The sequence below is a fragment of the Dermacentor andersoni genome, chromosome 11 (genome assembly GCF_023375885.2).
Source record: "Dermacentor andersoni chromosome 11, qqDerAnde1_hic_scaffold, whole genome shotgun sequence".
NCBI classification, from domain to species: Eukaryota; Metazoa; Arthropoda; class Arachnida; order Ixodida; family Ixodidae; genus Dermacentor; species Dermacentor andersoni.
Window position 1 is genome coordinate 43,216,882 of NC_092824.1, and position 26,181 is coordinate 43,243,062.

General features: G+C 45.4%; 1 protein-coding gene across 1 annotated transcript; it reads right to left on the minus strand.

The window, feature by feature from the left end:
* Window positions 1–232: 232 nt before the first annotated feature.
* On the minus strand, window positions 233–25,541 carry RIC-3 (RIC3 acetylcholine receptor chaperone). Its single transcript, XM_050167514.3, has 6 exons — window positions 24,960–25,541; window positions 20,944–21,032; window positions 18,638–18,763; window positions 17,668–17,815; window positions 14,626–14,798; window positions 233–14,017 (listed from the first exon to the last, which is right to left on the minus strand). The coding sequence occupies exons 1-6, from the start codon at window positions 25,105–25,107 to the stop codon at window positions 13,829–13,831; spliced, it is 873 nt and encodes a 290-aa protein (XP_050023471.1). The 5' UTR covers window positions 25,108–25,541; the 3' UTR covers window positions 233–13,828.
* Between the last annotated feature and the right edge of the window lie 640 nt (window positions 25,542–26,181).

Below are 26,181 nucleotides of genomic sequence, written 5' to 3' on the forward strand. Positions count from 1 at the left end.
CGATAGCTCATTGTTTACCCCTCCCCACTTGAGAAATAGTTGGTGCATCACTGATCCTTCGTAGGATATCCTATATTGGACACCACTTAGGAGACAAACAGATGTCCTGTTTGTCTCCTAAATGGTGCACAGATATTAGGAAATTATCTGGATGTCCCATAAACAAAGTGTTTTCACTGGAGTATTCATGCAATATGCATGCAGAGTTGAGAAAGACAAAAGACAATGCAAGTTGAATTTTAGTATTCATTTATTTTCCTAGCTTTTATTGAGCTAAGCTTCATGAACAACTCTCGACGAGTTCCATGCACACAACGTATGATGGGCTTTCTTCACGTGCACACGCTCACACTGGAACTTGGAATGAATGTTAACACTGCACAAACAACATGATAGAGAGACTTCTTCGTATCACTGACACCTGTAGCATTCTTGCAGGCACACACATGTCTGTCTGAATCTCTTGAACTTCTACAAGCACCAAACCGAAAAGTCCGAATTTACAGCAGCAATGAAGACCTTCAAAAATAAATAAAAATATCTGCAATGTACCCTATGTATATTTTAAAAAAGTAGGAACTATTCTGGATTGGCCTTTTTTTTTTCAAAATATGAAAGTGAATATATATCTTGACTAGCAAGGCAGTTTCGAGAAACACGTTGGGCTTGAGAAACTTCCTCACGAAGGAAACACAAACAGGAGGCACACTGAAGACAATATGAGGCTGAATGCCCTAGAAATAAAGTTCATCACCTCAACCACAACAAAGGACAAATACCCAACCTGCACGTTGCACTTGCAATGTATCACGAAAAGGTGACACTGCCACGAAGACTGGCTTTTTATGAACGTAGCCTGTTTCAGGATTTATGAAATAGAAAGAAATGTGCGCTTTCTTTACAGTATCACGAGACTAGCAAAACTTCAGGCTTGCAGGTGACAACTTGAGCAAGTGCACGTATGCTATTTGGCTTGATTGTGAGAACTGCTGCCTCACTGTCCCATGTACAGGCTGTCAAAAAAGGTTAAGCAGTGCCACAGTTACGTTCCCTTTGATTGATGCAATGTGCATTACTGCTGGGCTTTGGCACCAGTTCGAAGAGTAGGCGCTCATTTGTGATTTGCAATCAAAGCTGGAAATGTCGCAGCCCCAGCCAAAGGCTGAAGTGCTGGAGACCATAGACTCTCCTACGAAAATTTCTAGGATGAACTCTGGCATTACAGTTTCTATGGAAGCTGCAGGTGTGCTGGTTCAGCCAACCTGAGAATGATGGCGCAATACTACATGGATCTGCCTAAAGTTCATTCTTCTGGCTTCAAATGGCTCTGAGACTTTGTAATTTGATCACTCTTTAACGAAAATGCAACAATTTGCAATGATTATATATGTATGCAGATATACTTGCTTCCTTAATGCAATCAGGAAAACATGACTGCTTGAAAAGTCAGAAAGGAAAAATGTAATAAATACGGCCACAAGCACATCTGAAGCCACAAGCACGAAGGTTTGACAAAGCTGTGTGCCACTACCCATAGTTCCTGCATTAGCTGCAAGATCGCCGACGCCAGAGTTCCCTCTACTCATTTTCACAGAAAATGCTATACTCGAGACTAGATAGAACTATTGACTAGAAGCAATCACTGCTGCCAGCTTGGTCTGGCACTAACAGTCTACATCAGATAATGGAGTCTCTCTGTACACTTGCAAAGGAAGCAGGTCTTGCATGTCTGTTTTCCACACACTGCGCATGCCTCCATTCACCAAGTGCAGTCACAGTGTTTAAAAAAAAAAAAAAAAAAAAAACCCATCCACACATGGGGAGAAGCCATCACTAGCGTACAGATCAATAATTGTTGCGATAAACAATAAACAATCGACGTAGGCCAATGCACAGAGAAGTCCTTCCAAAATTTGCTTCTCCATATTTGTGAATGACGCAAAGAACAAAAGATTGATGAAAAGAAAATACGCAATTGTGTAGCTGGAAGTTTAATGAAGGAACATGCAGCACCTTTCCCTTATACGATGCGGCAGTCACGTGATTTCAGTGTGTGTAAACAAAGCAGGATAGCCAGAATGACACTGTCAATTTAAGAAAGAAGAATGTACTAGCTTGAAGATTTTCAAGGTAGTTCCAATAATTTGATTTTTGTTTGAAATCTTGTGTCTATCAAGCTCTATTACTCTACATAAAGGGCGTGTAGGGAGCGTGTGCCTTTTTTTCCATCTGTCCCATGTTTTTCGTGCCTCTCACAAACACGTACAGTAGAAACCTCGTTCATACGTTCCTGGGGAAAAAAAAGGCATGGGGAGAAAAATGTATTAACTGCGAAAATGTACATCGTACAGCTGCTCCTATATTTCCTGGGTTTTCCAGGTGCACAGTTTTGCCCTGCACCAACAACGCCGCCTCAGCCAAACATGTCACAGCCAGATCTACAATTTCTCGGTTCGAAATTTGCACACTGTGTTTCTATAAATCTGGGTATTGACCTCCACCTACAGTAAGCTTATGGAGCCTCTGGGAAATAAAAATACAGTTAACAGACTTCAGTCATGGATTGGAAGAGATGTAATTCATTTCTGTGGAGTGTGTTTATGGTCCTGTTGGCGAGGTGCATGGAAAATAAAAACTGTGCAAGTGGGTAGGAATTTGTTGTAGAGTAGGACTGGTATGCAAAACACTGACACAAGAACAGGAATGTTGTCCCTGTGTTCTCATTTTCACATTTTGTACACCTGCCTTTCTGCGCTGTAGACTTAATCGCTAATTTATTTGGAAAAAACTGCAAGCTAACATTTCATGAATGCGCCTGAACGGTGACCATAAGTGAGTTAAAATTTCAGGCTCTTGATACTTGCATCAGCCAGACAGGATGCATAAACATCACTCTTCGCTGCCCACAGACACAGGTGGCCATTTACCCTTTCATTGTTTTGAATACGGGGGTACCTCCATGTTTCATGTTTGACTAGTGATGGTAGGGGGAGTGACAGCTTAAGAATGTGAGCTTCTTAAAGCATACCACGTTTATTGTGTGGCTCTTGACTGTGTTAGCATACCATCTACTATGCTCACAAATGCTCTTTTTGTTTTAGCCTTCATGGAAAAAATTTTGTTTGCACTTAATGCCACCAAGCTTACTTAACAGGCGCACACACAGTACTTTAGTGAACTAATAAAGAAAGTGGACGATGCACCTCTGCATTCAGCGGACATTCCTGGCTAGCCAGTTTCATCTGTAGAGGACTCATTGAGATATGATGAAGAGCTTCAAGCCAACAGTGAAGAAAAGGTTGCAATAGTAATTTTGATTTGCTGTTGCCTAAGTTCACATTTCATACCTTCAGGGATGCTCTGTGTTTAAGTGAAGGTTATGTGTTGACATGCCGGCAGTTACTATTTAGTGGAGCAGTGACTGATGAAGTACAACGTCATATGCCCACTTGCATGCCTGTTAGTGTATAATTTACAGATATAAATGTTGTTACTCTGCTACATTATGAGCAGTGACACAACACTGCCTTTATTGTTTTTCATGCTTTGTCACACTAAGCACCCCTTTTAAGAGTATACGAAACAGTAATGGTATATACACCACTCCTTTACCCTGAAGGTTTCCCACGTTTGCTGCACTTAAACCATCGGATGTTATCTTATGTTGGGTTTAAGCTAACTCATTCTTTCAAATTTTCATGGAACTTTTTCTCCTAGAAAAAGCATATGACCAAAGGAGGTGAAAGTGCACAGCAACTAACATCTCGCATCCTCAAGAGCCTGCTGTCTTGGAATGTTGCTGGTTCAGAGTGAAAAGCAAGAAGTCCCGTGACCTAAATATCTGCAAGCTGATGTGTAGTACGTTATCTTTCATTACGGAAGATTTTGCCTTGCATTCTTTTTTATTTCTCATTGTTGATTTTTAATGTTTCATTGTGTATAATGTTCCTGAATAACCTGAGGATAAACTACAGAGCACCTGTTCTGTGTGCATCGTGAACGCGCAGCTGGAAGAAAGCAAGCCTTCCTTTCTTTTATTGCTTTCTGTTTCGCTGACCCCCCACAAACTCCGAGCTTTGCGCGTTAGAAAGGAGCTGCTCCGTCCGTTTGGTTCCTGGAAGTGACCCAGTGACGACGCTTCGAGGTGTTGGGAGATGTTTCCCGGGCATAGGGGTCGACAACGGGGATGGAAACTGCGGTTCGAAAAATGCAGGACGGCCAGACTTACTCCACCAGACCTAAAGACAGGACCACTTTTTCATGGGCTGGAAAACTGAATGTCTTGTGTGTTTTTACCTTCCTTTTTTGAACTTCTCCGTGTGATTTAAAGTTTGTTTTAAATGTTCAACTGTGTTCAACCCGTTATCTAGCTGGATAGTGGACACTGTGATCCCATCAAGTGCGATTTACTAGGCCAGCTAGTAAAAAAGTAAGTTGACTGTCATCGGCCGCCAATTCAACATCCACCACAGTGGGACACGTCGCCTTGAAAGACCTCCGGTTTGACCATGACATTCGCCTACTGCAAGAACACAGCATTGCCCAGGAGTTGAGCAGCTGACAGCACACAGGGCAACGACAAGGTGGGCTTGTTTCAAATTTCATCGTGCAGCTTAGCAGGCTTTACTACATACGTCCGCTTTGAGTAGGATAAGTCGTGAAGCACGCACGGCAAAACGGATCAGGACAAGCTGATGCCTGAAACCTCTCAAGTTCTGACAGCAGAGCATGATGCTTCCACGACAAACATTTGATCACCAAGAGCAACTACGTTTTCCATGAAAACTAAAGAAGCGCATGAAATGAACCGCGAAGAGCACTGTCAGAGAGTAGATGCTGCCTGAAAGAACGTGGAGATCGCTATTACCAAAGTGTCATGGGTGAAAGAGGAAGACATTAACAGCACCGCAATGCAGCTTCGTGCAAGCTATGCGTGCTATGAGCACGTCGCCACCAGATACGCTATTTTTCTCACCAAAATGAACAGATCTGAAATCCGGCAGGAATTACACCTTCAGAAAGCAATCGATGCAGATCGTGATGAGACTGTGTGGCAAGGCTGCAGAATGAGAATGCGATCACTTGTAAGAGACGTCACAGCACTCTTTATCGGCCCACTGAAGTGTTTCTCCAAGCTCACGATGATAAGGCTTGTCAACAATCATCCTAGCTGCCGTACAAGCACGTGTGCAAGCACAAGCCGTTTGGACCTGAGCAGAGTTTTGTCGCAGAGAGGCCATGATGCGCATTGAGAAGGCAAGAATTGAGATTGAGTTGGATATCTTGCAGGATGACAAAGAAACGGCAGCTGCAGATGCACAGGCGATTGCGTTCGAGGCAGCTGTGGAGCAGGATGGTGGGGAGGGAATGCGCACGCTCCCTTCTGTAGACCTAACGCAGCAAACTAGGGGCTATATCAATGAACAGGAAACCCTACGCAACGCTGCGCTTGTGTTTACTGAGGTGGCTGTTACCAACTCTAGCGGTGACGTAAACAATGCTCACACGTCGCCGGGAGTCAACACAGCTGTGAATAATTCGATGTGTCAGCAAGCTGATAAGCAGCCATTTTACTACCATGTTGCCCTTAACAACCCAAGTTCAAAGCATGCCGGAACTACGAGTTGTCCTATGTACTTACTAGTTGACCTGCAGCTGCCTGTGTAAGCCCCTGCACACAGCAGTTCAAGCTCAGCGCTAGCCGCTGTCCTTAAATTCTTGTGATGCAAAGACCTTGTTTCAAGTGGTCTTACTAAGTTTGATGATTGACTTGAAAACTTTCACGCTTGGAAGTCATTCTACAAAAATGTCATCAGAGATCTAGGACTTTCTGCCCAGGAAGCGCTCGACCTTCTCATCAAATAGTTTGGCCCTGAATCGTCACATCAGGCTCGGAGGTTGAAATCAGTGCACATCGATGACTTTACAACAGGCTTGAACGTTGTGTGGAAACAGCTAGACGACGTCTTTAGGCGCCCTGAGGCAATTGAGCTACTGAAGTGCCTGGAACACTTCCGGAAAATATCTTACCAGGATAATACCAGACTGCAAGAGCTTGGAGACCTCCTCCTAGAACTCGAGGCTGCGCCAGCAGACCCCCGGCAGGAGTCAAACAAGCCCGAAATCGAAATTCAACAAGAACGTCAGAGCCTTGATCATTAAGGCAGCACGCATGCCAGCCATGCCACTGGAAGAAAGCAAGATAGTCATCAGAACCAGAGGGGGACTGGACATCGTCAAGACCGGCACCACCATTGTCACTGTGGCCATACTCGCCGCGACCAAGATTACAAGCGAGGAAAGTGCCACGGACATCATCTTCCCCAACACGCAACAAAACATTATGGTCGTCAGTACACCGAACGAAGACAATGCGGCAAGGTACGCTAAAATCTAGGAAATCTCTATTCAAGGCAAACCTTTAAGCGCATGTTGCACAGCACCTCACGACACCATAAAGGGCGTCATCAGAGGCATCCCCATCGACGCGAGCGCCGACGAGCTAGATAGAAACATCGTCCATGACAGGAACCTGCTAGCAGTGGGCGCAAAGAGGATTGGCAGCACGACCACCGCGATTGTGGTGTTCCAGGGACCCAAGGTACCGTACTTCGTCTGATACTGAGTCACCCTGAAACTGTGCCGCCTCTACAGGAAACAGATTGACGCTTGCCAGCAGTGCGGCCGAGTGGGACACCGCAAGGACGTGTGTCCGACCCCCACAATGAAGACGTGCCTGGCTTGCGGACTTGCGAACCCTAAAGAAGACCATCGCTGTACCCCAAAATGTAAGTTGTGCGGGGACGAACACCCAACCGGAGCCCGAACGTGCAAGGCGAAATACAAGATCCCCTATGTAGTGCGCAAGCAACAATTTCCCGCCACTCGACAAGCTGCCAGCTGTGCGAAAATCAAGGACCCCAGCTAACATAAGGCTGTACAAGATAGCGCCGAATAGGCAGAATGCACTGAATGAATTTTCTCCAGAGGACTACGCCCAGGGTCTGAAGAACTTTGGCACAGACGCGTCGCTTATGCAGAGAATGTCTCGGTCTACTGTGGGATATAGGCAACGACAGCTTCATCTTCAGGGCTCCTCTTCAAGACAGGCCAAATATGCGGCGGGGAGTGTTGTCGACCGTCAACAGCCTTTACAACCCACTAGATGTTGTGGCTCCAATAAATGTTCAAGGCAAGTACCTCCTCCGTGATGTCGTGATGAAGGGTTATGACTGAGAGGAGCTGGGAGGAGTAGAAGAACTCTCTCCAGGCACTACACCATCTTCACGTGCAAAAAATGTATGCGCCAGTCTCAATGCTTGAAGCTGAAAGTAGGGACATTCATGTATTTTCATATGCATCCACAAGGGCCGTTGCAGCGGAGGCACACCTACTTGCGGCCGACAAGAAAGGAAACAGACACGTTGGATTGGTCATGGCAAAGGCCAAGCTTGCTCCACAACCAGAACACACCATTCCAAGGCTTGAGTTGCGTGCAGCGGTGCTTGCTGTAGAAATGGCGATTCCATACTATGAGAATTGGACTTCCAGCTGAACTCGGTCATGTTCTACACGGATGGCAAAGTGGTCTTGGGTTACATACACAATGAAACAAGGTTCTGCATGTATGTGGCCAACAGGGTGCGGTCGATACGGAGCAGCACGCAACCTGAACAATGGAAATACGTTCACACAGAAGAAAATCCAGCAGACCAAGCCACTAGCATGATTCCAACGAGACAGTTTTAAGAGCACCAAGTGGTAGTGCGGACCTGACTTTATCTCACGATGAGAGGAGGAAGCACAGTCTACGGGTTTCACCCTCCTAAATCCTAACGAAGACCGAGAAACACACCCTGAAGTCTGCACTCTGGCGATGGAGGTGAACAAACGACAGCGACTCGGAGCTGAATGCTTTTATAGGTTCTCAAAGTGGAAATCTCTAACTTATGTGGTGGCAAGTCTGATCCAGGTTGTCCGTCGCGCAAAGAACGCGTCAGAAGAAGAGGTGGCTCCTGCTGAGGTGCTCTCCAAAGCCAGGTTCGTTGTCATTCGTGCAGTACAGAAGACGCATTTTTTTGATGAGATACGCTGTATCCAGAGAGGAAAGCAAGTTCATAAGATAAGCTCGCTTCGAAGGTTTGACCGATTCCGAGACGCCAACGGCTTGATACGTGTCGGCAGCTGCTTGGACAGAGGTGATCTTCCGGATGATGGGAAATACCCTCTCTTAATGCTGGGTTGGCACCATGTCGCGACACTTCTCGTGCGCCACCACCATGAATGCGTGCAACATCAGGGCCGACAAATCACAGAAGGAGCCATACGAGCTGCTGGGTATTGATTTGCCGGAGGTAAACAGTGCATCTCATCCGTGCTGGAGGCATGCATCTCATGCAAAAGGCTGCAAGGGTGCTTTCATGACCAGAAGATGGCTGACCTTCGGCAGACCGAATCAGCATAGATCTTCCTTTCACGAATGTTGGAATTGATGTTTTCAGTTCCTGGATGATTGCCTCTCGCCGAACGAGAGGTGGTGTCTCAAACAGCAAGCACTGGGCACTTGCTTAAGCATTTGCGCAGTGCACATTGAGCTGATCGAATCAATGGACACGTAGAGTTTCATTAGTGCCTTCCGAAGGTTCCTATCAGTGCGATGACCCGTCAAGCTAATACGCTCCGACTGCGGGACCAATTTTAGCGGAGCGTGCAGAGAACTTGGAATTAGCGCAGACGGCATTCATTGTTCACAAATAGGCAAGTTCTTCACAGGAAACGGCTGCAAATGGATATTCGTGAATATCCATTTGTGAATGAATATCCAAAGTGAATGACCGGCACTGCATGCCGCATTCTTGACTCAATGCTCACGCAGTCACATTATCAATGACTCACGCATGACATTCTTGCAACCTTTTTGGCAGAAGTTGTGGCCATCATTAATTACAGGCCCATAACTCCCACTTCGTCTGACCCGGAATATCTCACCATCCTAACTCCGGTGACACTTTTAACCCAAAAACATGGAAGCACATCTATAACAACTGGGCAATTAGACATAAGCAACCACTACGAACAACTTTGGCAACTAGCGCAAAACATGGCTGAAGACTTCTGGAACTGCTGGTGCACAAAGTATGCCACTACTTTGCAGCAACGGTGAAAATGGCAAGCAGCAAAGCCTGCCTTCAAAGAAGGTGACATGGTTCTACTCAGGGATAAAAAAGCAACCCGCGATGACTGGCCCATCGGAGAGATTACACAAAGCCTGGCCAGCGCGGATGGAAGGGTGTACAAGGTCGAACTGAAAACAGCCAAAGACGGGGTCATAAAAACATTCTTCCCACCAACAACAGAAGTTGTGCATTTGCTGTCACCGTGATACACTCGTGGTGTCTAACAACGGAAGACACCAGACAGGCAGTGTTCTTTGCACATTGTGGACGTGCAGCCGGACTTTTCTTTCAAGAGGGAAGCGAGCCTTCCTTTCTTTTATTGGTTTGTTTCGCTGACCCCCTGTGGACTCCGAGCTGTGTGCGAGAGAAGGGAACCGCTTCCTTCGTTTGGTTCCTGGAAGTGACCCAGTGACGACGCTCCGAGGTGTCGGGTGATGTTTCCTGGGCCTGGAGGACGACAATGGGGGTAGAAACCATGCTTCGAAAAAGTGCGGGATGGCCAGACTCGCCCCATCGGCACTTTTCTATGGGCTGTAAAACTGAACGTTTTGTGTGTTTTTTCACTTTCTCAGTGTAATTAAAGTTTGTTTTAAATGTTCAACAGCGTTCGACCTATCATCTAGCTGGATAGAGGACGCTTTGATCTTGTCAAGTGCGATCCGCGAGGCCAGCATAGGACCTGTTACTGTGAGACAACTGGGTGCAGTTACTGTTGTGTCTACATTTACTTGTATGCTTTTCTAAAACTGTCTTATATGTAAATAATGTATGACCACCCAGGGCATCATTACTCAGCAATTTTGAGCAAGCAAGAGGCAGTAATGGTTGTGAAAGTTCTTGTTTTCCAACCCAAAGATACCCTGCATACTTTAAGAAAAAAAGAAACATGTTCTTATGTGTGTGCAGGCAGCCTGACCCGTGACACTTACTTCAGGGCCACTCTGAAAGACATAAAAAAAGCAGGCATGTGATGGTTTCATCATGTTCCCGAGAGGGTGGCAGCAGAGAGATCAACAGAGGCCCACTCAGCATGAAGAAACCCATTCTGCGATACCATAATTTAAAGGTGTTGACAATAATTTTTATAATACTCATTCCTTTTTCCTTTTACTGCAACATAATGTTTGCCAGTTCATTCATTGTCCATTCATACAGTTGTAATGCAACAAGCATTGTGGAACACTTATCTGAATAGTTTGTCAATTATGCATCTATCCCATGCATTGCGAGGGCTCAGGGAACACTTAAAAATTAAGCGTGCTGATTTTGATGTTCACAGTAGTCGTCTATTTAATACTTATGTTTACTGCTTTTACCAAAATAAAAGTGTTTTTTTTTTCTGTACGAATGTTTCTTCCCGAATTTTTTTAATGGGGTCTCCTTGGCAGGTCCAATGTTAGAGAACTAAAATCTTAGACCATATAAATCAAGTAAAATATGCAGTGTGCTCCTTCTACACTTGCCCTTCTTCCTCATTCTCACGTTAAAAACCTCTGTGACAGTCCAGTACATGAGAAAAAATGAGACATCTAACATCCCAATCAAGTACCACATGACACATGACTTTGGGACATCCCCGGGAGGTTGTTTTTTATCTCACTTGGGTAGTGTTCGGGATTAATCACAGACATCCCTAGGATTTCCATAAAATCTCGTATGGGACATCCTTCATATGTCCCTAGGATGCCTGTGTGTTGTTGGGGTTAAATTGAGCTGGTAGGCTGTGCCGGTTGCTGCGGGAGTGGAATGTGATGCTCACATCGTGGTGCCTACAGCAGGGAATGGTGCCGCGTTTGGGTTATTGCCTATTAAATGCGTTTATTAATTAAGCCTTCAACGGCACCACGCGCTGTGAAACAGTGAAACAGATAGGTGAAGATGCTTATCACAATATATTCATTGGTTGGCAGCGACAGCTGTGAGTGTGGCGTGCAACAACCTGGGAGGAGATTTGCCGGTACAGGAATAAGAAACTGGGTGCGCACCGAAATTTTCACGTGATACAGACCAGCTGGCGAGCATTGTGGGGAAGCTGATGCAGCAGGTGGCTACTGTTCTCGATCAAGCACACGTAGAGCGTTTTCTTGTTTACATGGGATCTAGTGGCCAGAAAACGTATCATACCATCGCAGTTTGCCAGCATATTGAACGTTAGTGCTGAAAGGCCGTGTTTTCCGGAAATGCACGAACCGGTAAAAATGAAGCATAACTCAATTGGGTCATTTTTCTGTGTTCTCGACTGCGAATGTTGGCATTGAGAAATCATACGTAACAGGATCGTATCAACGAGGTTCTACTGTATAAACACCAACTCACACAGTTTTCTATCTTATTTGATTCTCCTTTTTCTTCTATTGGAAGGAAGAAAGCCAGATGAGTGCTTTTCACTAGTTCCTGTTGCTTCGCTGTCAGTTTTGCTGATCACCACGTGTTTTGACAGATGGTACCACTATACGACACACAGCAAAGGACCCTGCAAATATATATGCTCAAGTCTATTTCGTTTATAATCAAGTGTGCTGTGGTCTCCTTAAACCAGATCAAACGACCATCCATGGCTAGTGTGCTGGGTATGGCTCTTGCAAGCAGCAAGTGTGGCTTTCCCTCACAACAACAGGTGCTTTGGCACTCAGGATAGTGGAACTTCCTGCAAACCTCCTCTCTTTGGAAGTGTACAGAGTAACTACAATAAATAGCAATGCATAAACCACAAAAACATAAATAAGAATCATGAATCAAATAAGTGCTTGCCCATAGAGCATGCTGTATGAATCTTGGTCTGAAAACGAAACAACAAAGCATGGTGAGGCATGAAAAAAAATGCACAATAAATTTATGCAATGTGTTGTTTGACACTGAGACTTACTCGCCAATGCGGTTGAGCTGGTCAAACTGTATGCCATGTTGCGCATGTGTAATGACATATTTGTCTGAATGAAAGAGCTGTTATGGGGCGTAGTCTCTTGCACCAGAGAAACAAATTAAGTAACTAAATACCTGCTGTTCTCACCGTCCAGGAACCGATGAGAGAAGTATAGCTTGTTCCAAACTTTTAACATTTGCATGCACTTCAGTAAGCTTCACTTGAACAAGCTACCTGGATGTACAAGAACAATGCACGTGTAGTAGAAATTCCTAGACCTGGACTAAAAACAGAATAAAATGCTTGGAATCCAAATCAACACTTAGCTTCTTTGAGTGACATCTTGCATTTTCACATTTGCGTCTTGCATATTTCACAATTGTAAGTTAAACTAATGTAGCACTTGCCAAAGGAAAGTCGCATACATCAATCAGTACAGCACTCAACAGCCATATTGTAAGCCTTCCACAATGGTGCTGGCTTACCTGTGTCATGTTAGTCCTACTTCAACATCTTTGTTGACACATGTTGTCCTAATAATAATGACAATGTAGATGATAATGGTAGTGATGGTGAGGCTAATAAAACATTGATGATGATGGTTGAGGTACTGGAGGAGAGGTGGTACAGTTAGACTTCAATATAACAAAGTAGCATTTTGCGGAAAATTTTGCTCGTTATATCCAGTATTCTTCATGAGAGAACAAAAGAAAATCAGCAACAGCAAATCTGCAGTCAGGTCTGTGCAATATAATTGCAACACCAGTGCAACACAGTGGTGTTGTTACTTCTGTGAGCACTTTGGCTTTGTTGCTACTGTCCTGCGTAATATTTTGACACTTGTGCAAATACAAATTTGCTTCGCTATAAACAATATGGCTTGGATCCCACATTCATGGTTTAATTATAGTGTTAGAACACTCATTCAAATAAAGTGTGACCAACCAAATTTTAGACGTACTTCATTACGTACAATTAAATGTACAATGAAATAATTATGTACAATTAGGTAATAAGGAAGGACTGATAGATTGATTGAATTCATTAAATCCGTGTTCATCATATCGAGTTCAACTGCACTGATGACCGCATCAAACTGGTTCTCTGCTATGGAACAGCCACTGTATATGAGGCCTTCCAAGCTGGCTTTGTCTCGTTTCCAAAGATAGCTACACGTGGGCTTGCCCTTTGCTATAGCTAAGTGGAGCAACAGTTCATGGGACAGGACAAATGGCGTGAACAGACTAACAAACGAATGTCTGTCCATTTCGTTTGTTTTGCCTCATACACTGTTGCTACAGTTTGCTATAATGTGTACAAACCAGCCCGAATTAGCATAAAAGTGTTAGTTTAGGCTAGTTGGTTGAACATCGACACACTGAACAAACAGCGAAGACAAAAGGTCTCTTCCTCTTGCAGGATATCTTACTTGCTTCCCGCCTTTTGTCTTGCATACACTTCTGTTGCTCAAATAAACTACTAGTTGATAGTCAGCGCTTATGTTGTTGTCTTCCCGTAGTCCTGTTGTCTGTACTGTTTGTTCAGCATGCCAAAACTAGTGCACTTTTGTTGTCCTTTGCTGCATTCTCGAGTGGCAGCCAGGCCAGTGCAGATGGAGCCTCTGCTGTCCAGCAGCACTGAAGCGAACTACTCCGATTCTGCAGGACTGAGTGCGCAGGAAGGCGATAGCCGCTCCATCCTGTCTCGTTGACGTCGGGTGCCGAGACAGTAAATTTTGCCTCGCCTCAAATCGGGCCGTGAGTAGCGTTTCTCCTGCCCCGTGGGATGCTTAGTGGGCAACAGCCTCGCTGTCCGGTGGCGGCAGCGCTTCGTCCCCGCTGTCTGCCGTTCCGTCCGAGCAGGAGTCTGGTTGTGAGCCACCCTGGCAGGACTCTCTGCTCAGTGGTGCACCGCAAGGGCAGGCAGGCTCGTCCTCTGATGTCTGATGTGCTGGCCGACGATGCCGCAAGCCCTCGTGCTGTGCGAGTGCATGGAGAGAGAGAGAGAGAGAGAGAGGGAAAATTAACAAGCCCTATTCCAGGTCGTCCATTGTATAGAAGGCTACGATATGTCCTTTTAGCACTGTAGCATCATTGGCATTAGCTACGCTGCTGACAAAGAAGACTGCCACGCGAACAGCTGCCGCGAATGGGTGTTCCATCATCACTTGCGCTGGCCGCAGCTACTGTTGCTCTGCACATCTTTGCATCTGCACTATTTAATAAATGTGGCAGTGGTCGCCTTCACGACGCGCTCCACAGCAAGCGATGATCAGGTGGTGGGTCCTGAAAGTGGCAAATGTGCGCCACGTGCATGCAGGCACCGCAGGATTAGCGAAGGCTGGCCACACCAGCCTTGGCCATCCAGCCACAGATTGCGGTCACAATTGTGCAGCAGAAAGAAAACTAAGGAAGCATGTTAAATCTGCATGCGGGCTGTCTGACACAAGCATAAATAAGCTTTGCCAAACTTGATGGGGGTTTTGACAACACGCTAGTTAGCAGGGTAAAAACAAGATGTAACTAGCCAAAGCTCAGTATAATGACCATGGATATAACAAAGCAAATTACTGATGTCCTCACTCACCCGCTCATGCAGAGGCGTCTGCTGACTTCCCTTGGAGAGCTCGCGGACAAGCAGGTTGATGGAATGGCCCATGTTGGTGCTCGCTGGCTGAGCCCCGCCCGACTGGCGAATGAGCAACTGCTGCAACAGTGCCTCTGTCTGTGCCAGGCGCCGCTTCAGCTCTTCCACTTCACCTGAAAGGGGGGGGGGGTGGTGCACGGTAGTGTCATGGTGGCCATGCGTGTGCTGCTGCGTCATCAACAATGGCATAGCGGTGCTGCTTTTCTATGCTTCTACCACACTCCAGTGTGTGTGCTGTGAGCGGAGAACTGAGGGCAGGAAATGAGGCATACGCACACATGAGAAATGTATGCCGGATGCCGCTGTCCTTTGAACAGCCCCCACCTTTCACTAACGTTATTAGTCAATGTTAGCTGTATACTGACTAGCGGCAGTGTTCGAACACAAATGGAGCCATCTGAGAATATTTCCTTGAAAATAAATGTAGCGTTCCTAGTTAAAGGACACAGTAGACGTAAAGCATTGCTGTTGAACTGGCGTCCATCTCGTCTACATCTTATTTCTCACTTCCCTCTTCTCTTTTTCTGTCCCCCCGGTTCCCGCGCTTCTTCATCTTCTATTCGAAGGCTCATACCGCTTCACCCTTCCAGGTTTCTTTTGCTAACCCCTCCTGGGGTAATAAACGTTTCCAATCGAAGCACAAATATAAGCGTCCGTAGGCTGCTTATATTTCACTTTGTTGACTTGACAAATGTGGCATGAACGAATGTATTGATTGACGTCTTCTTTCACGTGAGGCCACGTAAATATCTTGACTAGTTTGTTGTAGGTGCGCCGAAATCCGTCGTGTCCTCCAGATTCTGGGCTATCGTGGTACAAATAAAGCACCCTGGGAACCAGCGTTGGCGGGACTCGATAGCAACCTGCCATAAAAAATAATTGTTCAGTGCCTTCCCACAATTTTACTTCATTTATTTCTTCCGATTGTTCTTTGTTGGCCTGTATCATCAGTCTAGACAATGCATCTGCATCAGTCAAAAGGGGTCCAGGTCTGTGGGAGATGGTGAAATCAAACTGCTGCAAGTAGTTCACCCATCTGGCGATACGTCCCTTAGGTTGGGTCATATTCAAGAGATGAGTGAGTGCCTGGTGATCCGTGAACAAAGTAAACTTCGCACCTTCTAGGTACGTACGGAAGTACTGAATTCCTTTAAGGACAGCAAGCGCTTCCTTTTCAGTAGTGGTGTAGTTGACTTCAGGTGGCTTGAGGGTGTAAAAGTAGTAGCCTACTACATGTCGCTTTTCTCGGCCAAATGCTTCTGGACATTTCTGGTACAAGACTGCACCTGTTCCATAATGTGAGGTGTTTCTGTTAGAAAATCTCAAGATCGTCGAGGAGAGGAAACAAAAATCGCAGGAGGAGAGGTACCGTAAACGAATGAAAAAAAATTTTGACAAGAGACATTGCTCAGATATCGTATCCATACATTTGTCATGTGTGCGTATGCCTCATTTCTTGCAACGCACACATGAGAAATGTATGCCAGATGCCGCTGTCCTTCCAACAGCCCCCACCTTTCACTAACGTTATTGGTCAATGTTAGCTGTATACTGACTAGCGGCAGTGTTCGAACACAAATGGAGCCATCTGAGAATATTTCCTTGAAAATAAATGTAGCGTTCCTAGTTAAAGGACACAGTAGACATAAAGCATTGCTGTGGATATCTTGAACAAGATGCAAGTAGTTCACCCATCTGGCGATACGTCCCTTAGGTTAGGTCATATTCAAGAGATGAGTGAGTGCCTGGTGATCCGTGAACAAAGTAAACTTCGCACCTTGGGCTGCATCCCAAGCCACTGGTGTAGGAGCGATTGTGATGTCTTACAGCTGCTTCTAAAGAGCATTTCCATCCACCAGGGAAACTATCGTACATCCTGATGTATTGTTTCACATCTCGTATAGCACGCTCTGCAAGCCCATTTGCCGCGGGATGGTATGGCGCACAGAATTTGATTGATATATTGTGGTCTCGAGCCCATGTTGCTAGTTTTTCACTCTTGAACGCTGGACTGTTGCCACATACGATCTTCCTGGTTGTCCTAAACATATCCCGTTGGAGGAGGGCGATGACACTATTCGCATCTTCTTTTCCTGCCTGTGCCGCGACCCTCCTGGTGCACTCATCTATGGCCAGAAGAAAAGCTTGCGTTTTTCGGACTCCTTCTCGTTTCTGTTATCACACAAATGGAGCCAATCGATGCGTTTCATCATCAACAATGGCATAGTGGTGCTGCTTTTCCATGCTTCCACCACACTCCATTGAGACCAGAGTGTGTGTGGTGTGAGCGGAGAACTGAGGGCAAGAAATGAGGCATACGCACACATGAGAAATGTATGCCAGATGCCGCTGTCCTTCCAACAGCCCCCACCTTTCACAAACGTTATTGGTCAATGTTAGCTGTATACTGACTAGCGGCAGTGTTCGAACACAAATGGAGCCATCTGAGAATATTTCCTAGAAAATAAGTAGGAAAATAATAGTGTTTAAAATGCAAACTAATAAAATGAATAGGAGCTCATCATTCAGTAAGTTCAACTTCACCAGCACACATGGTATACTGTTCCAAATTACCTGCCTTTCATAGTTGTTTCTGAGCAGTGCAGGAGACAAGATGCTATGAGGCAACTCTGTGCACTCCTTAGCAGACCTGAGGGGTAATTGCCAAAGAACAGCACAAACACCGACCGTCAACTGAAAGTTCTCCCATTGACAAGGAAAAAGTAAGACTACAAAACTTATCTGCGCTTTGTAGCCTTCGTTTCTTTCCGTTACTGGGTGACCTTTCAGTTGATAGTCAATGTTTGTGCAGCCCCTTTTTGTTCCTTCTAATTGTGTCCATGTTTTGCTTGCCTGCCTTACAGTAACACCATAAGCAGCTTCAAGTCGGCATTTTAGAGCCATCGCTCCATTTGCGTACCTTGAACAGCTTCAGTTAGTGATGGGTGGACCAGCAGTGGACAGCCGGGTGCGACCACTCACCCAGGGGAGTCTGTCGTGAAGAGTCGCCCGGGTGGACCCTGCGGCCTGGTGAGCCGAAGCCCGAGGTGCCTCGCGGGTCAGGACGTGACCATGGCTCCTGGTTCACACTGTCTGGTGCTGCTGGAGCAGGGGGCTTCTTACATACCAACTGGCCCCCCCGAAAGGAATAGAAAAGGATTCACAATGAAACAGTGCTAACTTGGGACAGGCACATAAATTGAAGAGAGGGCAAGAACCAGCGCTGACTGTCAACTGGGAATTGTTATTACAAACGAGAAATATACCAGTTCTTCATATGTAGAACAGTAAAAAAAAAAAAGAAAGACTATATGTCACATCTAGGCCAATGCCATTTTTGCAGGTAGGCTACATGGTTAGGTGGACATTAGCAGCAAGGAAATTTTCAGTTATAGTTTTGCTAATTACCTAAAATGTTCTAATTTACATTTTTTAACACCTCCTTTCAGATATCTGTGCTCAGAATATCCTAGAAAATGCCCTGTCATTTAAGTTAAGTTTGTACTGAACTGTTAAAGGCACGCACTTGGAAAATTTCACACTGAAACGACACTGTCTTTCCCAGCACATATTAATGTTGAAATAAGTGTGCACTGAAGAGAGCATTAAATCAGTTTAGACTGGTAATGCATGAGTTAAACCTCTATTTTCATTCATTGTGCAGGGCTGTATATATATATATATATATATATATATATATATATATATATATATTTGGATGTTGTGAACCATTTCTTGTGCCATGGCGAAGTATATGAACAACCAAGCTGCGACACGATCCCCGGTGGAGCCGGTGAGGATGTACCGACATAGTGGTAGCGCCAAGCACTGACTGTTGTCAGTTCAAAACAGTTCAGTTTAAATTTTCGCAAGTGATACACACAAGCCTTCACAAGATTTTATAATAAAGTGCTGTAAGTATAGACAAAGACATGCACCGATGTCAACTAACCTTGAGCACAGTGTAAAGAAAGAAGACGACCACTCCAATCGTGTACAAAGGCATCACGAGGTTCATGGTGCCACCCGTCTTGGCGGCCTGTCGAGGGGGCTGGCGCATCGATGGATGTGGAAATGGCTGCCACAGACATGCAATGGTTTTTCTTGTTACATCAAGCAGTAAGCGCAGAGCAAACAGAGAGAGAGAGAGAGAGAGAGAGAGAGAGAGAAAGCTACATTACTTCACTTTTGAGGGTGATCACTGTTGCACATACTGTTCCAATGATTGTGACACAATATTCTAGTCCTCCATGAAGAATTCATAAAGTAGTATGTTTCATCGTATTTTATCGCATAATGTTCCAATGATTGCGACACAAGATTCTAGTCCTCCATGAAGAATGCATAAAGTAGTATGTTTCATCGCACTTTGTCGCATATTGTTCCAATGATTGCGACACAAGATTCTAGTCCTCCATGGAGAATGCATAAAGTAGTATGTTCCATCGTATTTTGCCGCATATTGTTCCAATGATTGCGACACAAGATTCTAGTCCTCCATGAAGAATGCATAAAGTAGTGTTTCATCATATTTTGTCGCATATTGTTCCAATGATTGCGACACAAGATTCTAGTCCTCCGTGAAGAATGCATAAAGTAGTATGTTTCATCGCACTTTGTCGCATATTGTTCCAATGATTGCGACACAAGATTCTAGTCCTCCATGGAGAATGCATAAAGTAGTATGTTCCATCGTATTTTGCCGCATATTGTTCCAATGACTGTGACACAAGATTCTAGTCCTCCATGAAGGATGTATAAAGTAGTATGTTTCATCGCATTTTTGTCGCATATTGTTCCAATGATTGCGACACAAGATTCTAGTCCTCCATGAAGAATGCATAAAGTGGCATATTTCATCATGTTTTGTTGCATATTGTTCCAATGATTGCGACACAAGATTCTAGTCCTCCATGAAGAATTCATAAAGTAGTATGTTTCATCGTATTTTGTTGCATATTGTTCCAATGATTGCGACACAAGATTCTAGTCCTCCATGAAGTACGCATAAAGTAGTACGTTTCGTCCGATTTACACTGTAACGTGGAAGCTGTGAATTACACTGTCATGCGCATGCCATCCGTGGTGAAAAAGCATGTTAGTCAATGCAGAGTGGCAAGACAAACAATAGAAAAGACAAGATATCAGCGCAGAATGCATGGATGCCTTAATAAATTTTTGGAGATTGCACAACATTTGGCAGGCGCATGCCATAAGTGGCAATGGCTGTCACTGTTGCTTAACTTTTTTGCCCTCATTGCTACAGTGCACAACTGCATTATGCACAGTGGTCTTGGTGCAGCAAAAGGTGAAAGCTGTACTGCCCTCATATGTCAACTTCATTAAGGAAAGGCAAGTCTTGGGACAAGTTGCGAGGCAAGGTATGCAGGTGCGACCAGAAAGCTGACAGGATTGGAATTGATGGCCGTGGTGTTGCTGCAGGCAAGGTAAGGCCAGCGTGCTTTGCTGGGAATTGCTTTGCCTGCACATCCCTTTTGCTATTAGCCCAGGCATTTCACCAAATGTTCATAAATTTGGTGTCTCAGAGGAAGGCAGTCGACAGGCTTAGAAACCTTTTCCTGACTACTCTGGGATCGGTACTGAGTGTGCCAAGCACAGATGTTTCTCTGAGCACACCGAAGTGATTTGTTCAAGGACGGCTCCTGTAGCCTTCCTTCTTCGATTTGACAACCTACACTGCTGCCTCTGCTGTGCTCAGCCCTGAGCAGAAAAGCGCCGAGTTTTATGAACACCCACGAACCTGAAACCTGAACAAGTTTGCAAACGTTCTCACAATAGTACTGGCTTGCCTATAAATGTATTACCATTTGCGGAGCACTGGGTTACCAGGGAGGTGCACATCACTAACAGCACTGGCAGCCACTTCTTTTGATGGCCAGCTTAACCAGAGAACGCACAAAAGTAATACTGCAGCGACATGTCATATTCTACTTAACTGCTGGTGTAAAGCATTGGTAGCGACACAATCATTAATATGCAGTTCTTATATGATTAGCATTCAATAAGAACACTAATGCCATATTAAAGTTCTTCAAATGCATTGTAACAGGGCATCTTACAAAATGTTGTTACCAGCTATGCTACTGCTGTCCACAGTTCCAGCAACCCGGTAAATCTGCAACGGTAACAATTTTATACAGACATGCTAAATTCTTTAATGCCTGCAGTGCAAACAGCAGCATCCTATGTCATGAATGGCACAAGTGATGCCTGCGAATGTGCAAATGAAATACTCACACGGCCCCTTGCATACTCTGGGTTGTGAGGTCGGGCCTGGCCCATGGCTTCGTACGTTTGTGGCTGGGCCCCTCGGCCTGGGATCAAGCCTGCACACAATTAATTCCAAAGCACATGCAGCATAACTGATGAGTGTAGTCAGATTTTGGGGTACTTCAAAAGCGTGCAGTCAACCACACACTCAACACAAACTTTTGCACAGCTAGAGTTCACTCAATTATTGACAATATCTTTTCTTTTCTCTCTTTCGCCACCTGTGTTGCCCGTGGCTTGCTTCAACAAGGCAACCGCACTGCTATTACTATATGCAACACCAGTACAAGCATAACCCGGGGCGGAACACATAACACAAACATCTTGTGCATGACGGCCCAAAATGTCAAAGAACTGAAGTAACATTACATGTCGACAAGGAATACACTGCAGAAGGATTGAAAATTGAGTTCGCTGGTACATTGACATTATTGGAACAGCACTAAATGACGGGACAGGAAAGACAACACATGACTGCAGACTAACAACATCAAGTCTTGCCTCACACCAATGAGCGACCTGGTGGTAGCTCAATTTGACAGGAAACTATGTGAAACACTGGACAGCCACGTAATCAAGGTATTCCACATTGCAGATGACTTTCTCGCAGTCTACAGGGCGTTAACAGGCGAGACTGCAGAAAAAGCGAGGTGAATTTCTTGTGGTGTCACCACAGTGCTAGGCGAGTTCGACAACAGAAGAGCTAGCAGTTGACGCCGAGCTACAGTTTCTGGACTTCAAGCTGTTCTTTGGTGAGCATCATGTGTGCTGGAGCTACGCCCCGTGCTCCAAGAAAAGGCTCTTGCCTTTTTTGTCAGCACACTGTAAGACTGCGAAGCACGGTTCTGCCACCAGAGCACTGAAGAGAACCCTCAACAGCTCATGCCATCACTAAGTGGGAAGGAGCTTTGAGACAACTTCAGCACTTACTTTCAGCAGGTAACACAAGCGAGGTTCTGGTGGGCATCGCTGACAAGTTTTTAATGGAGCTGTGCATATGATGTGACAGGACCTAGGCAAGCCAGTCGAGGGCCACCATGGTGATCTCGCACGTACATATGTACATAGGGTCAGCCATTGCCTCAAGAAATAGCTGGTGGAGTTGGAGCTCACATTGCTTTTTCTGCACTGAACAAGCCGAGATGCGAAGTTCACAGAAAGAAGCACGCACAGCAGTTGCGTGCAGTTGCTGTTGTGTACGAAATCCCCCAGTTCTGCAGCTGAAACTATGTAGGACAGACAAGATGGTGCCTCAGGGAACTTGCTCGGTCTCTCAACACAGAACGTGGAAGCAACCTAGCAGTTAATGCAGCCTTGTGCAGTTGTACTCCAGCTTTGGATAAGTGTCAAATCCTTAGGCAACCCAAAGACCAACGAATCCGCAAGACTGTTGAAGTGTACGCGATTTGTAGGAGGGGCCCATTTTATGTAAGTGTGCCATCACTCTGTTTAATTGATAAAGAGCAAAATTATCGGGACGGTTAGATAGTCTGATCAAGTGGCTTGGCTGTGTCCTCTGGTTTTTGGGTTGGCTACTTGGTATTACACTGAACTGGTTTTTAACCATCTGCACATTAAAAAAAAAAAATTGTTAGTCTGCGCCCATGTGCTGTCTTTTTTGTCCCATTGTTTAGCACTGCCCCAATAGTTTTAAGGAATGTACAGTAGACTCTGCTTAAATGGAACTCGAAGGCGCAGAAAATGAAGTTCTGTTCATCAGAAGCTTTGTTTATGCAAACAATGCAAAAATCACAATAAAATCACTTTATTTCAAGAGCATTGAGTGTTTTAACTTCCCTGCCGATAACAAAGGCGTTATTGTACTCTGTTTGGAATATCACAGCTTCTTCGGCACAAGCTATGCGTTCAAGTGCTCTCGCTTTTTTTGCCACCACGATGCACAAAGGAACATGAAAACTAGGCAACGTGAACGCTGTACAGCGGCTGCTAATGCCACGACAGCGCCTCTGGCTGATTGATTGCATTTTCTTGAATACTTGGCATCATCGTCTCACATACAGGTCGACCCACTCCTGTTTGATATGAAGTATGATGGTTGATAACGTAGGTGCACTTTTGGTTTCACTTCTCTTTAACCGAAGTTCACAAAAAGAAGCGTTTCGTTTAAATGAACTTCGTTAACATTGTTCCTATCGGCAGCCAACCAAAATTGGCACTCTTGTTCCATTTATTCGACATTTTCGTATAAGCAAGTTTTGTTTATCCAAAGTCTACAGTACATAGTATTCTGATATCGTCAAGAGATGCTCAAATTAAAATGTGGACAATTATGAAACTACTCCAATGTGCTCTGATTCCACGTTCACAAGCATTTGTAACAGTGGCTCAGCTTACACTCCAAACGTACACTTGGGACTACTTAACGTTTAGGAACTGGCCACACCGTGACTGCATGTCGCAGTGCAGTTTGAAACACCTCTTTGGCCATGAGGGCTGTCGGTCCGCTTCGTACCTACAGATTTACCCACGACTGAGCTTTCATTCAAAGAAGCTGAATTCAACAGACATGTAAGCGAAAAATTTGCTCTCTGCCTCCAAAAACTTCAATGTACATGATGCCAGTATAACATCACATAAGGCTCAATCTTTGCCTCAGAATGTGCATATGCCTCAACTACACACTCGAGCATTGAAGCTGTTACATGACTGCTGCGGCAGAAGAGATGGTAGCCTGTGCAGATGAGCTGACTATGGCATGTCTTCCAGCCACTAGCATGTGTATCATCGCTAGTGTGAGCTGGCTTTCAAGCTCTTTTAATTTTGTGAAGGTCCTGTCCATATTTATTGCTGTCACTATCAATGAGACAAAGATATGTGGGCTTCTAAGGGCATTGTGCTTTAAGTTTCCACTCCGCCCATTGTCCAGACATCGAGTTTCTATATTAACAAAGTATGCACTGGAAAAGTTTGGTACCTGAAAAAATTGTCCGCAAGTCGGGTAATCGATACTGTAACCAAGGCCATAATATAATGATTGAGGCCTGACATGTGTGTTCTTCTGGCCAGAAAATGGTTATTGCGGTTTGCTAGACTAGCGACAATCAACTCATTGGCATATATCAAGGTAAGGCGGCAGATATGCTGCGGCGGGGTGTGCTGTATTTTCTGGTATGCGTAGTAAAACTTACACATTATGGGGTTTTACGTGCCAAAACCACTTTCTGATTATGAGGCACGCATAGTAAAACTTGGCTTCAATCCTTGCTTTGCTTGGCGCTTGTGTAAAATCAAAGCAACCTTTGTCAGCTGGGTGCAGGTGACCTTACACTAACACTCACAATTTATGCCAAAACGCCCTGCGTTCAGAGTAAGGGGTCCTGAAATTAGAAAGAGCCCTGAAGATTGTGGTTATCACACTCCTGGCGACGTATTCTGCGATGATCACTTTCCGCGATAGTATCGCCTTGGCCGTCAGACGCGCTCTGATTGGCTGGTTGAGCAATATCGGATGAGCTGATTGGCTGTTTGGGCACTACGTCACGCGAAGGAGATAGTATCGCCCACCTGATCGTCGCAAAATACGAACCCCGCGCATCGAACATGTTCTTCGACCAATATGTCAAGCAAGCAAGCTATAGCTAAGCTCCATGGTATTTGTGTCGCAATTTGTAAGAGTGGCTGCATGCAAATACACTGGTTATCCACGCTTCTCTACATGTGAACTGAACTGGCTCTAAGGCCAGGTCAACGTAAGTTCGTGACACTCAAGAGGTTACTTTGGAAAAGTTGAATGGTAACGGTCTTTTTGCAGTATGCGAGTTTCCAATATATGGGAGGCAGTCAGAAGGTGAGTTGACTGTGCATAAATTACTTGAAACAAAGCTTACATTGAACACTTCAGGCACAAATAGAATATGCTTTCTGCTGTAATCAGTGTAAAATGTGGCTACTGCCAATGGAAAAGACGAGGCAGCTGAACGTTGCATTGGCAGCTGTGTTGAAGCGAAGAATGAATCGCTTACCGTCCGGTCCTTCTTGTGCCGTAAACGACATGGAGAAAGCTGCCTGCATCATTGGATAGAACACTTTGGGCCAGAGGACTGTGAAGCAACCGACCACGATTGCAAGCACGGCGATGCTTTTCCCAACGCCAATATCCGAATTCGCCATCTTATGGAATCGCGCTTGCGGAGTGCGATCAGTTTCGCTCCCGGTGTTCTGCGGCTAAGCGCACTTCATGGCTCAGCCAGCTCAGCCAAAGCTCCGTGTACCTTCACATGCTTGCTGGTAGCGCCAAAACCGTGGCTGGGGCCGTGGTAGCTTTGCACCTCTATGCTTTGAGCACTTTGACGGGGAAAATGAGCGGCGCGATCAGAGAACAGAACCATAGAATAAAGAACCAACTCGCCACTTCTCGAAATGCCAGTCGAAATTTTGAGATAGAGTTACGGTAACACCAACTTGTCTTCAGCACATCTTTTAGCCCGTGATATCCTTACAACATGGCATCCATGATGTCTTTTGCGTTTCTGGCTTATGCATTCAAAAAGCAAGGCCTTTGAGATCTGCACGAAGTCGTCGCTGTGAAATGTATGTGTGGTGCATCCTTTGAAGAATCCTTGAAGTAGCCAATGCAGATCTCAAAGGTCATGCTCTTAAACTATAGATGCCAAGACATGGAGTAGTTTTTCTTATAGCGTCCTCGATCCACCGCACCGGTGCGCACCGGGGCGCCTTGGTGCGCACTTTCATCCTCGATCAACCGCACCGGTGCGCACCGACCATCCTCGATCACCGGAAGCGCACCCTGTTGGAGCGGTTTTCTGCTGCCCCGTCTCGCACCGAGAAAATCGGCGGTGCGCCAGGGTGCAATCCCAGCAAGCAATGCGGGACGCGCGCGCGCACTGCCGACTGCAGAACCGCGGACGCTCTGGCCCGATAGCTGCGGTTGCAACGGAGTTGACGGAGTTAGCTAGTGGAGATGTCGGCAATGAGAAAGGAAGCGCTGCTAGTTGCCGCAATCGATGAGCTTTTTTTCAAGTTCGTCTGACAGCGAAGACGACATGCTGATCGACTTCGTCCAAAAACAATGTGGTGAAGAGCGGCCGAAAGTGAACAGGTTCGTTGAACGGGTCGTCAGGATTAATGATAAAATCCATTGGTGTTTGCTTACAACCAGGTATGTCGGAGCACGCAGTTTGACAAGGTTCAAGCGCTTGCCGCGGATGCTCAGCTCCTGCAAAC

Coding starts and splice junctions, on each gene's coding strand:
- RIC-3 (XM_050167514.3), bottom strand. CDS start 25,107: ATGGCGAATTCGGATATTGGCGTTGGGAAAAGCATCGCCGTGCTTGCA. Junction 21,033..24,959: donor GGCACAAGAAGGACCGGACG/GTAAGCGATTCA, acceptor AATTGTGTGCAG/GCTTGATCCCAGGCCGAGGG. Junction 14,799..17,667: donor TTCACGACAGACTCCCCTGG/GTGAGTGGTCGC, acceptor CCCCCCTTTCAG/GTGAAGTGGAAGAGCTGAAG.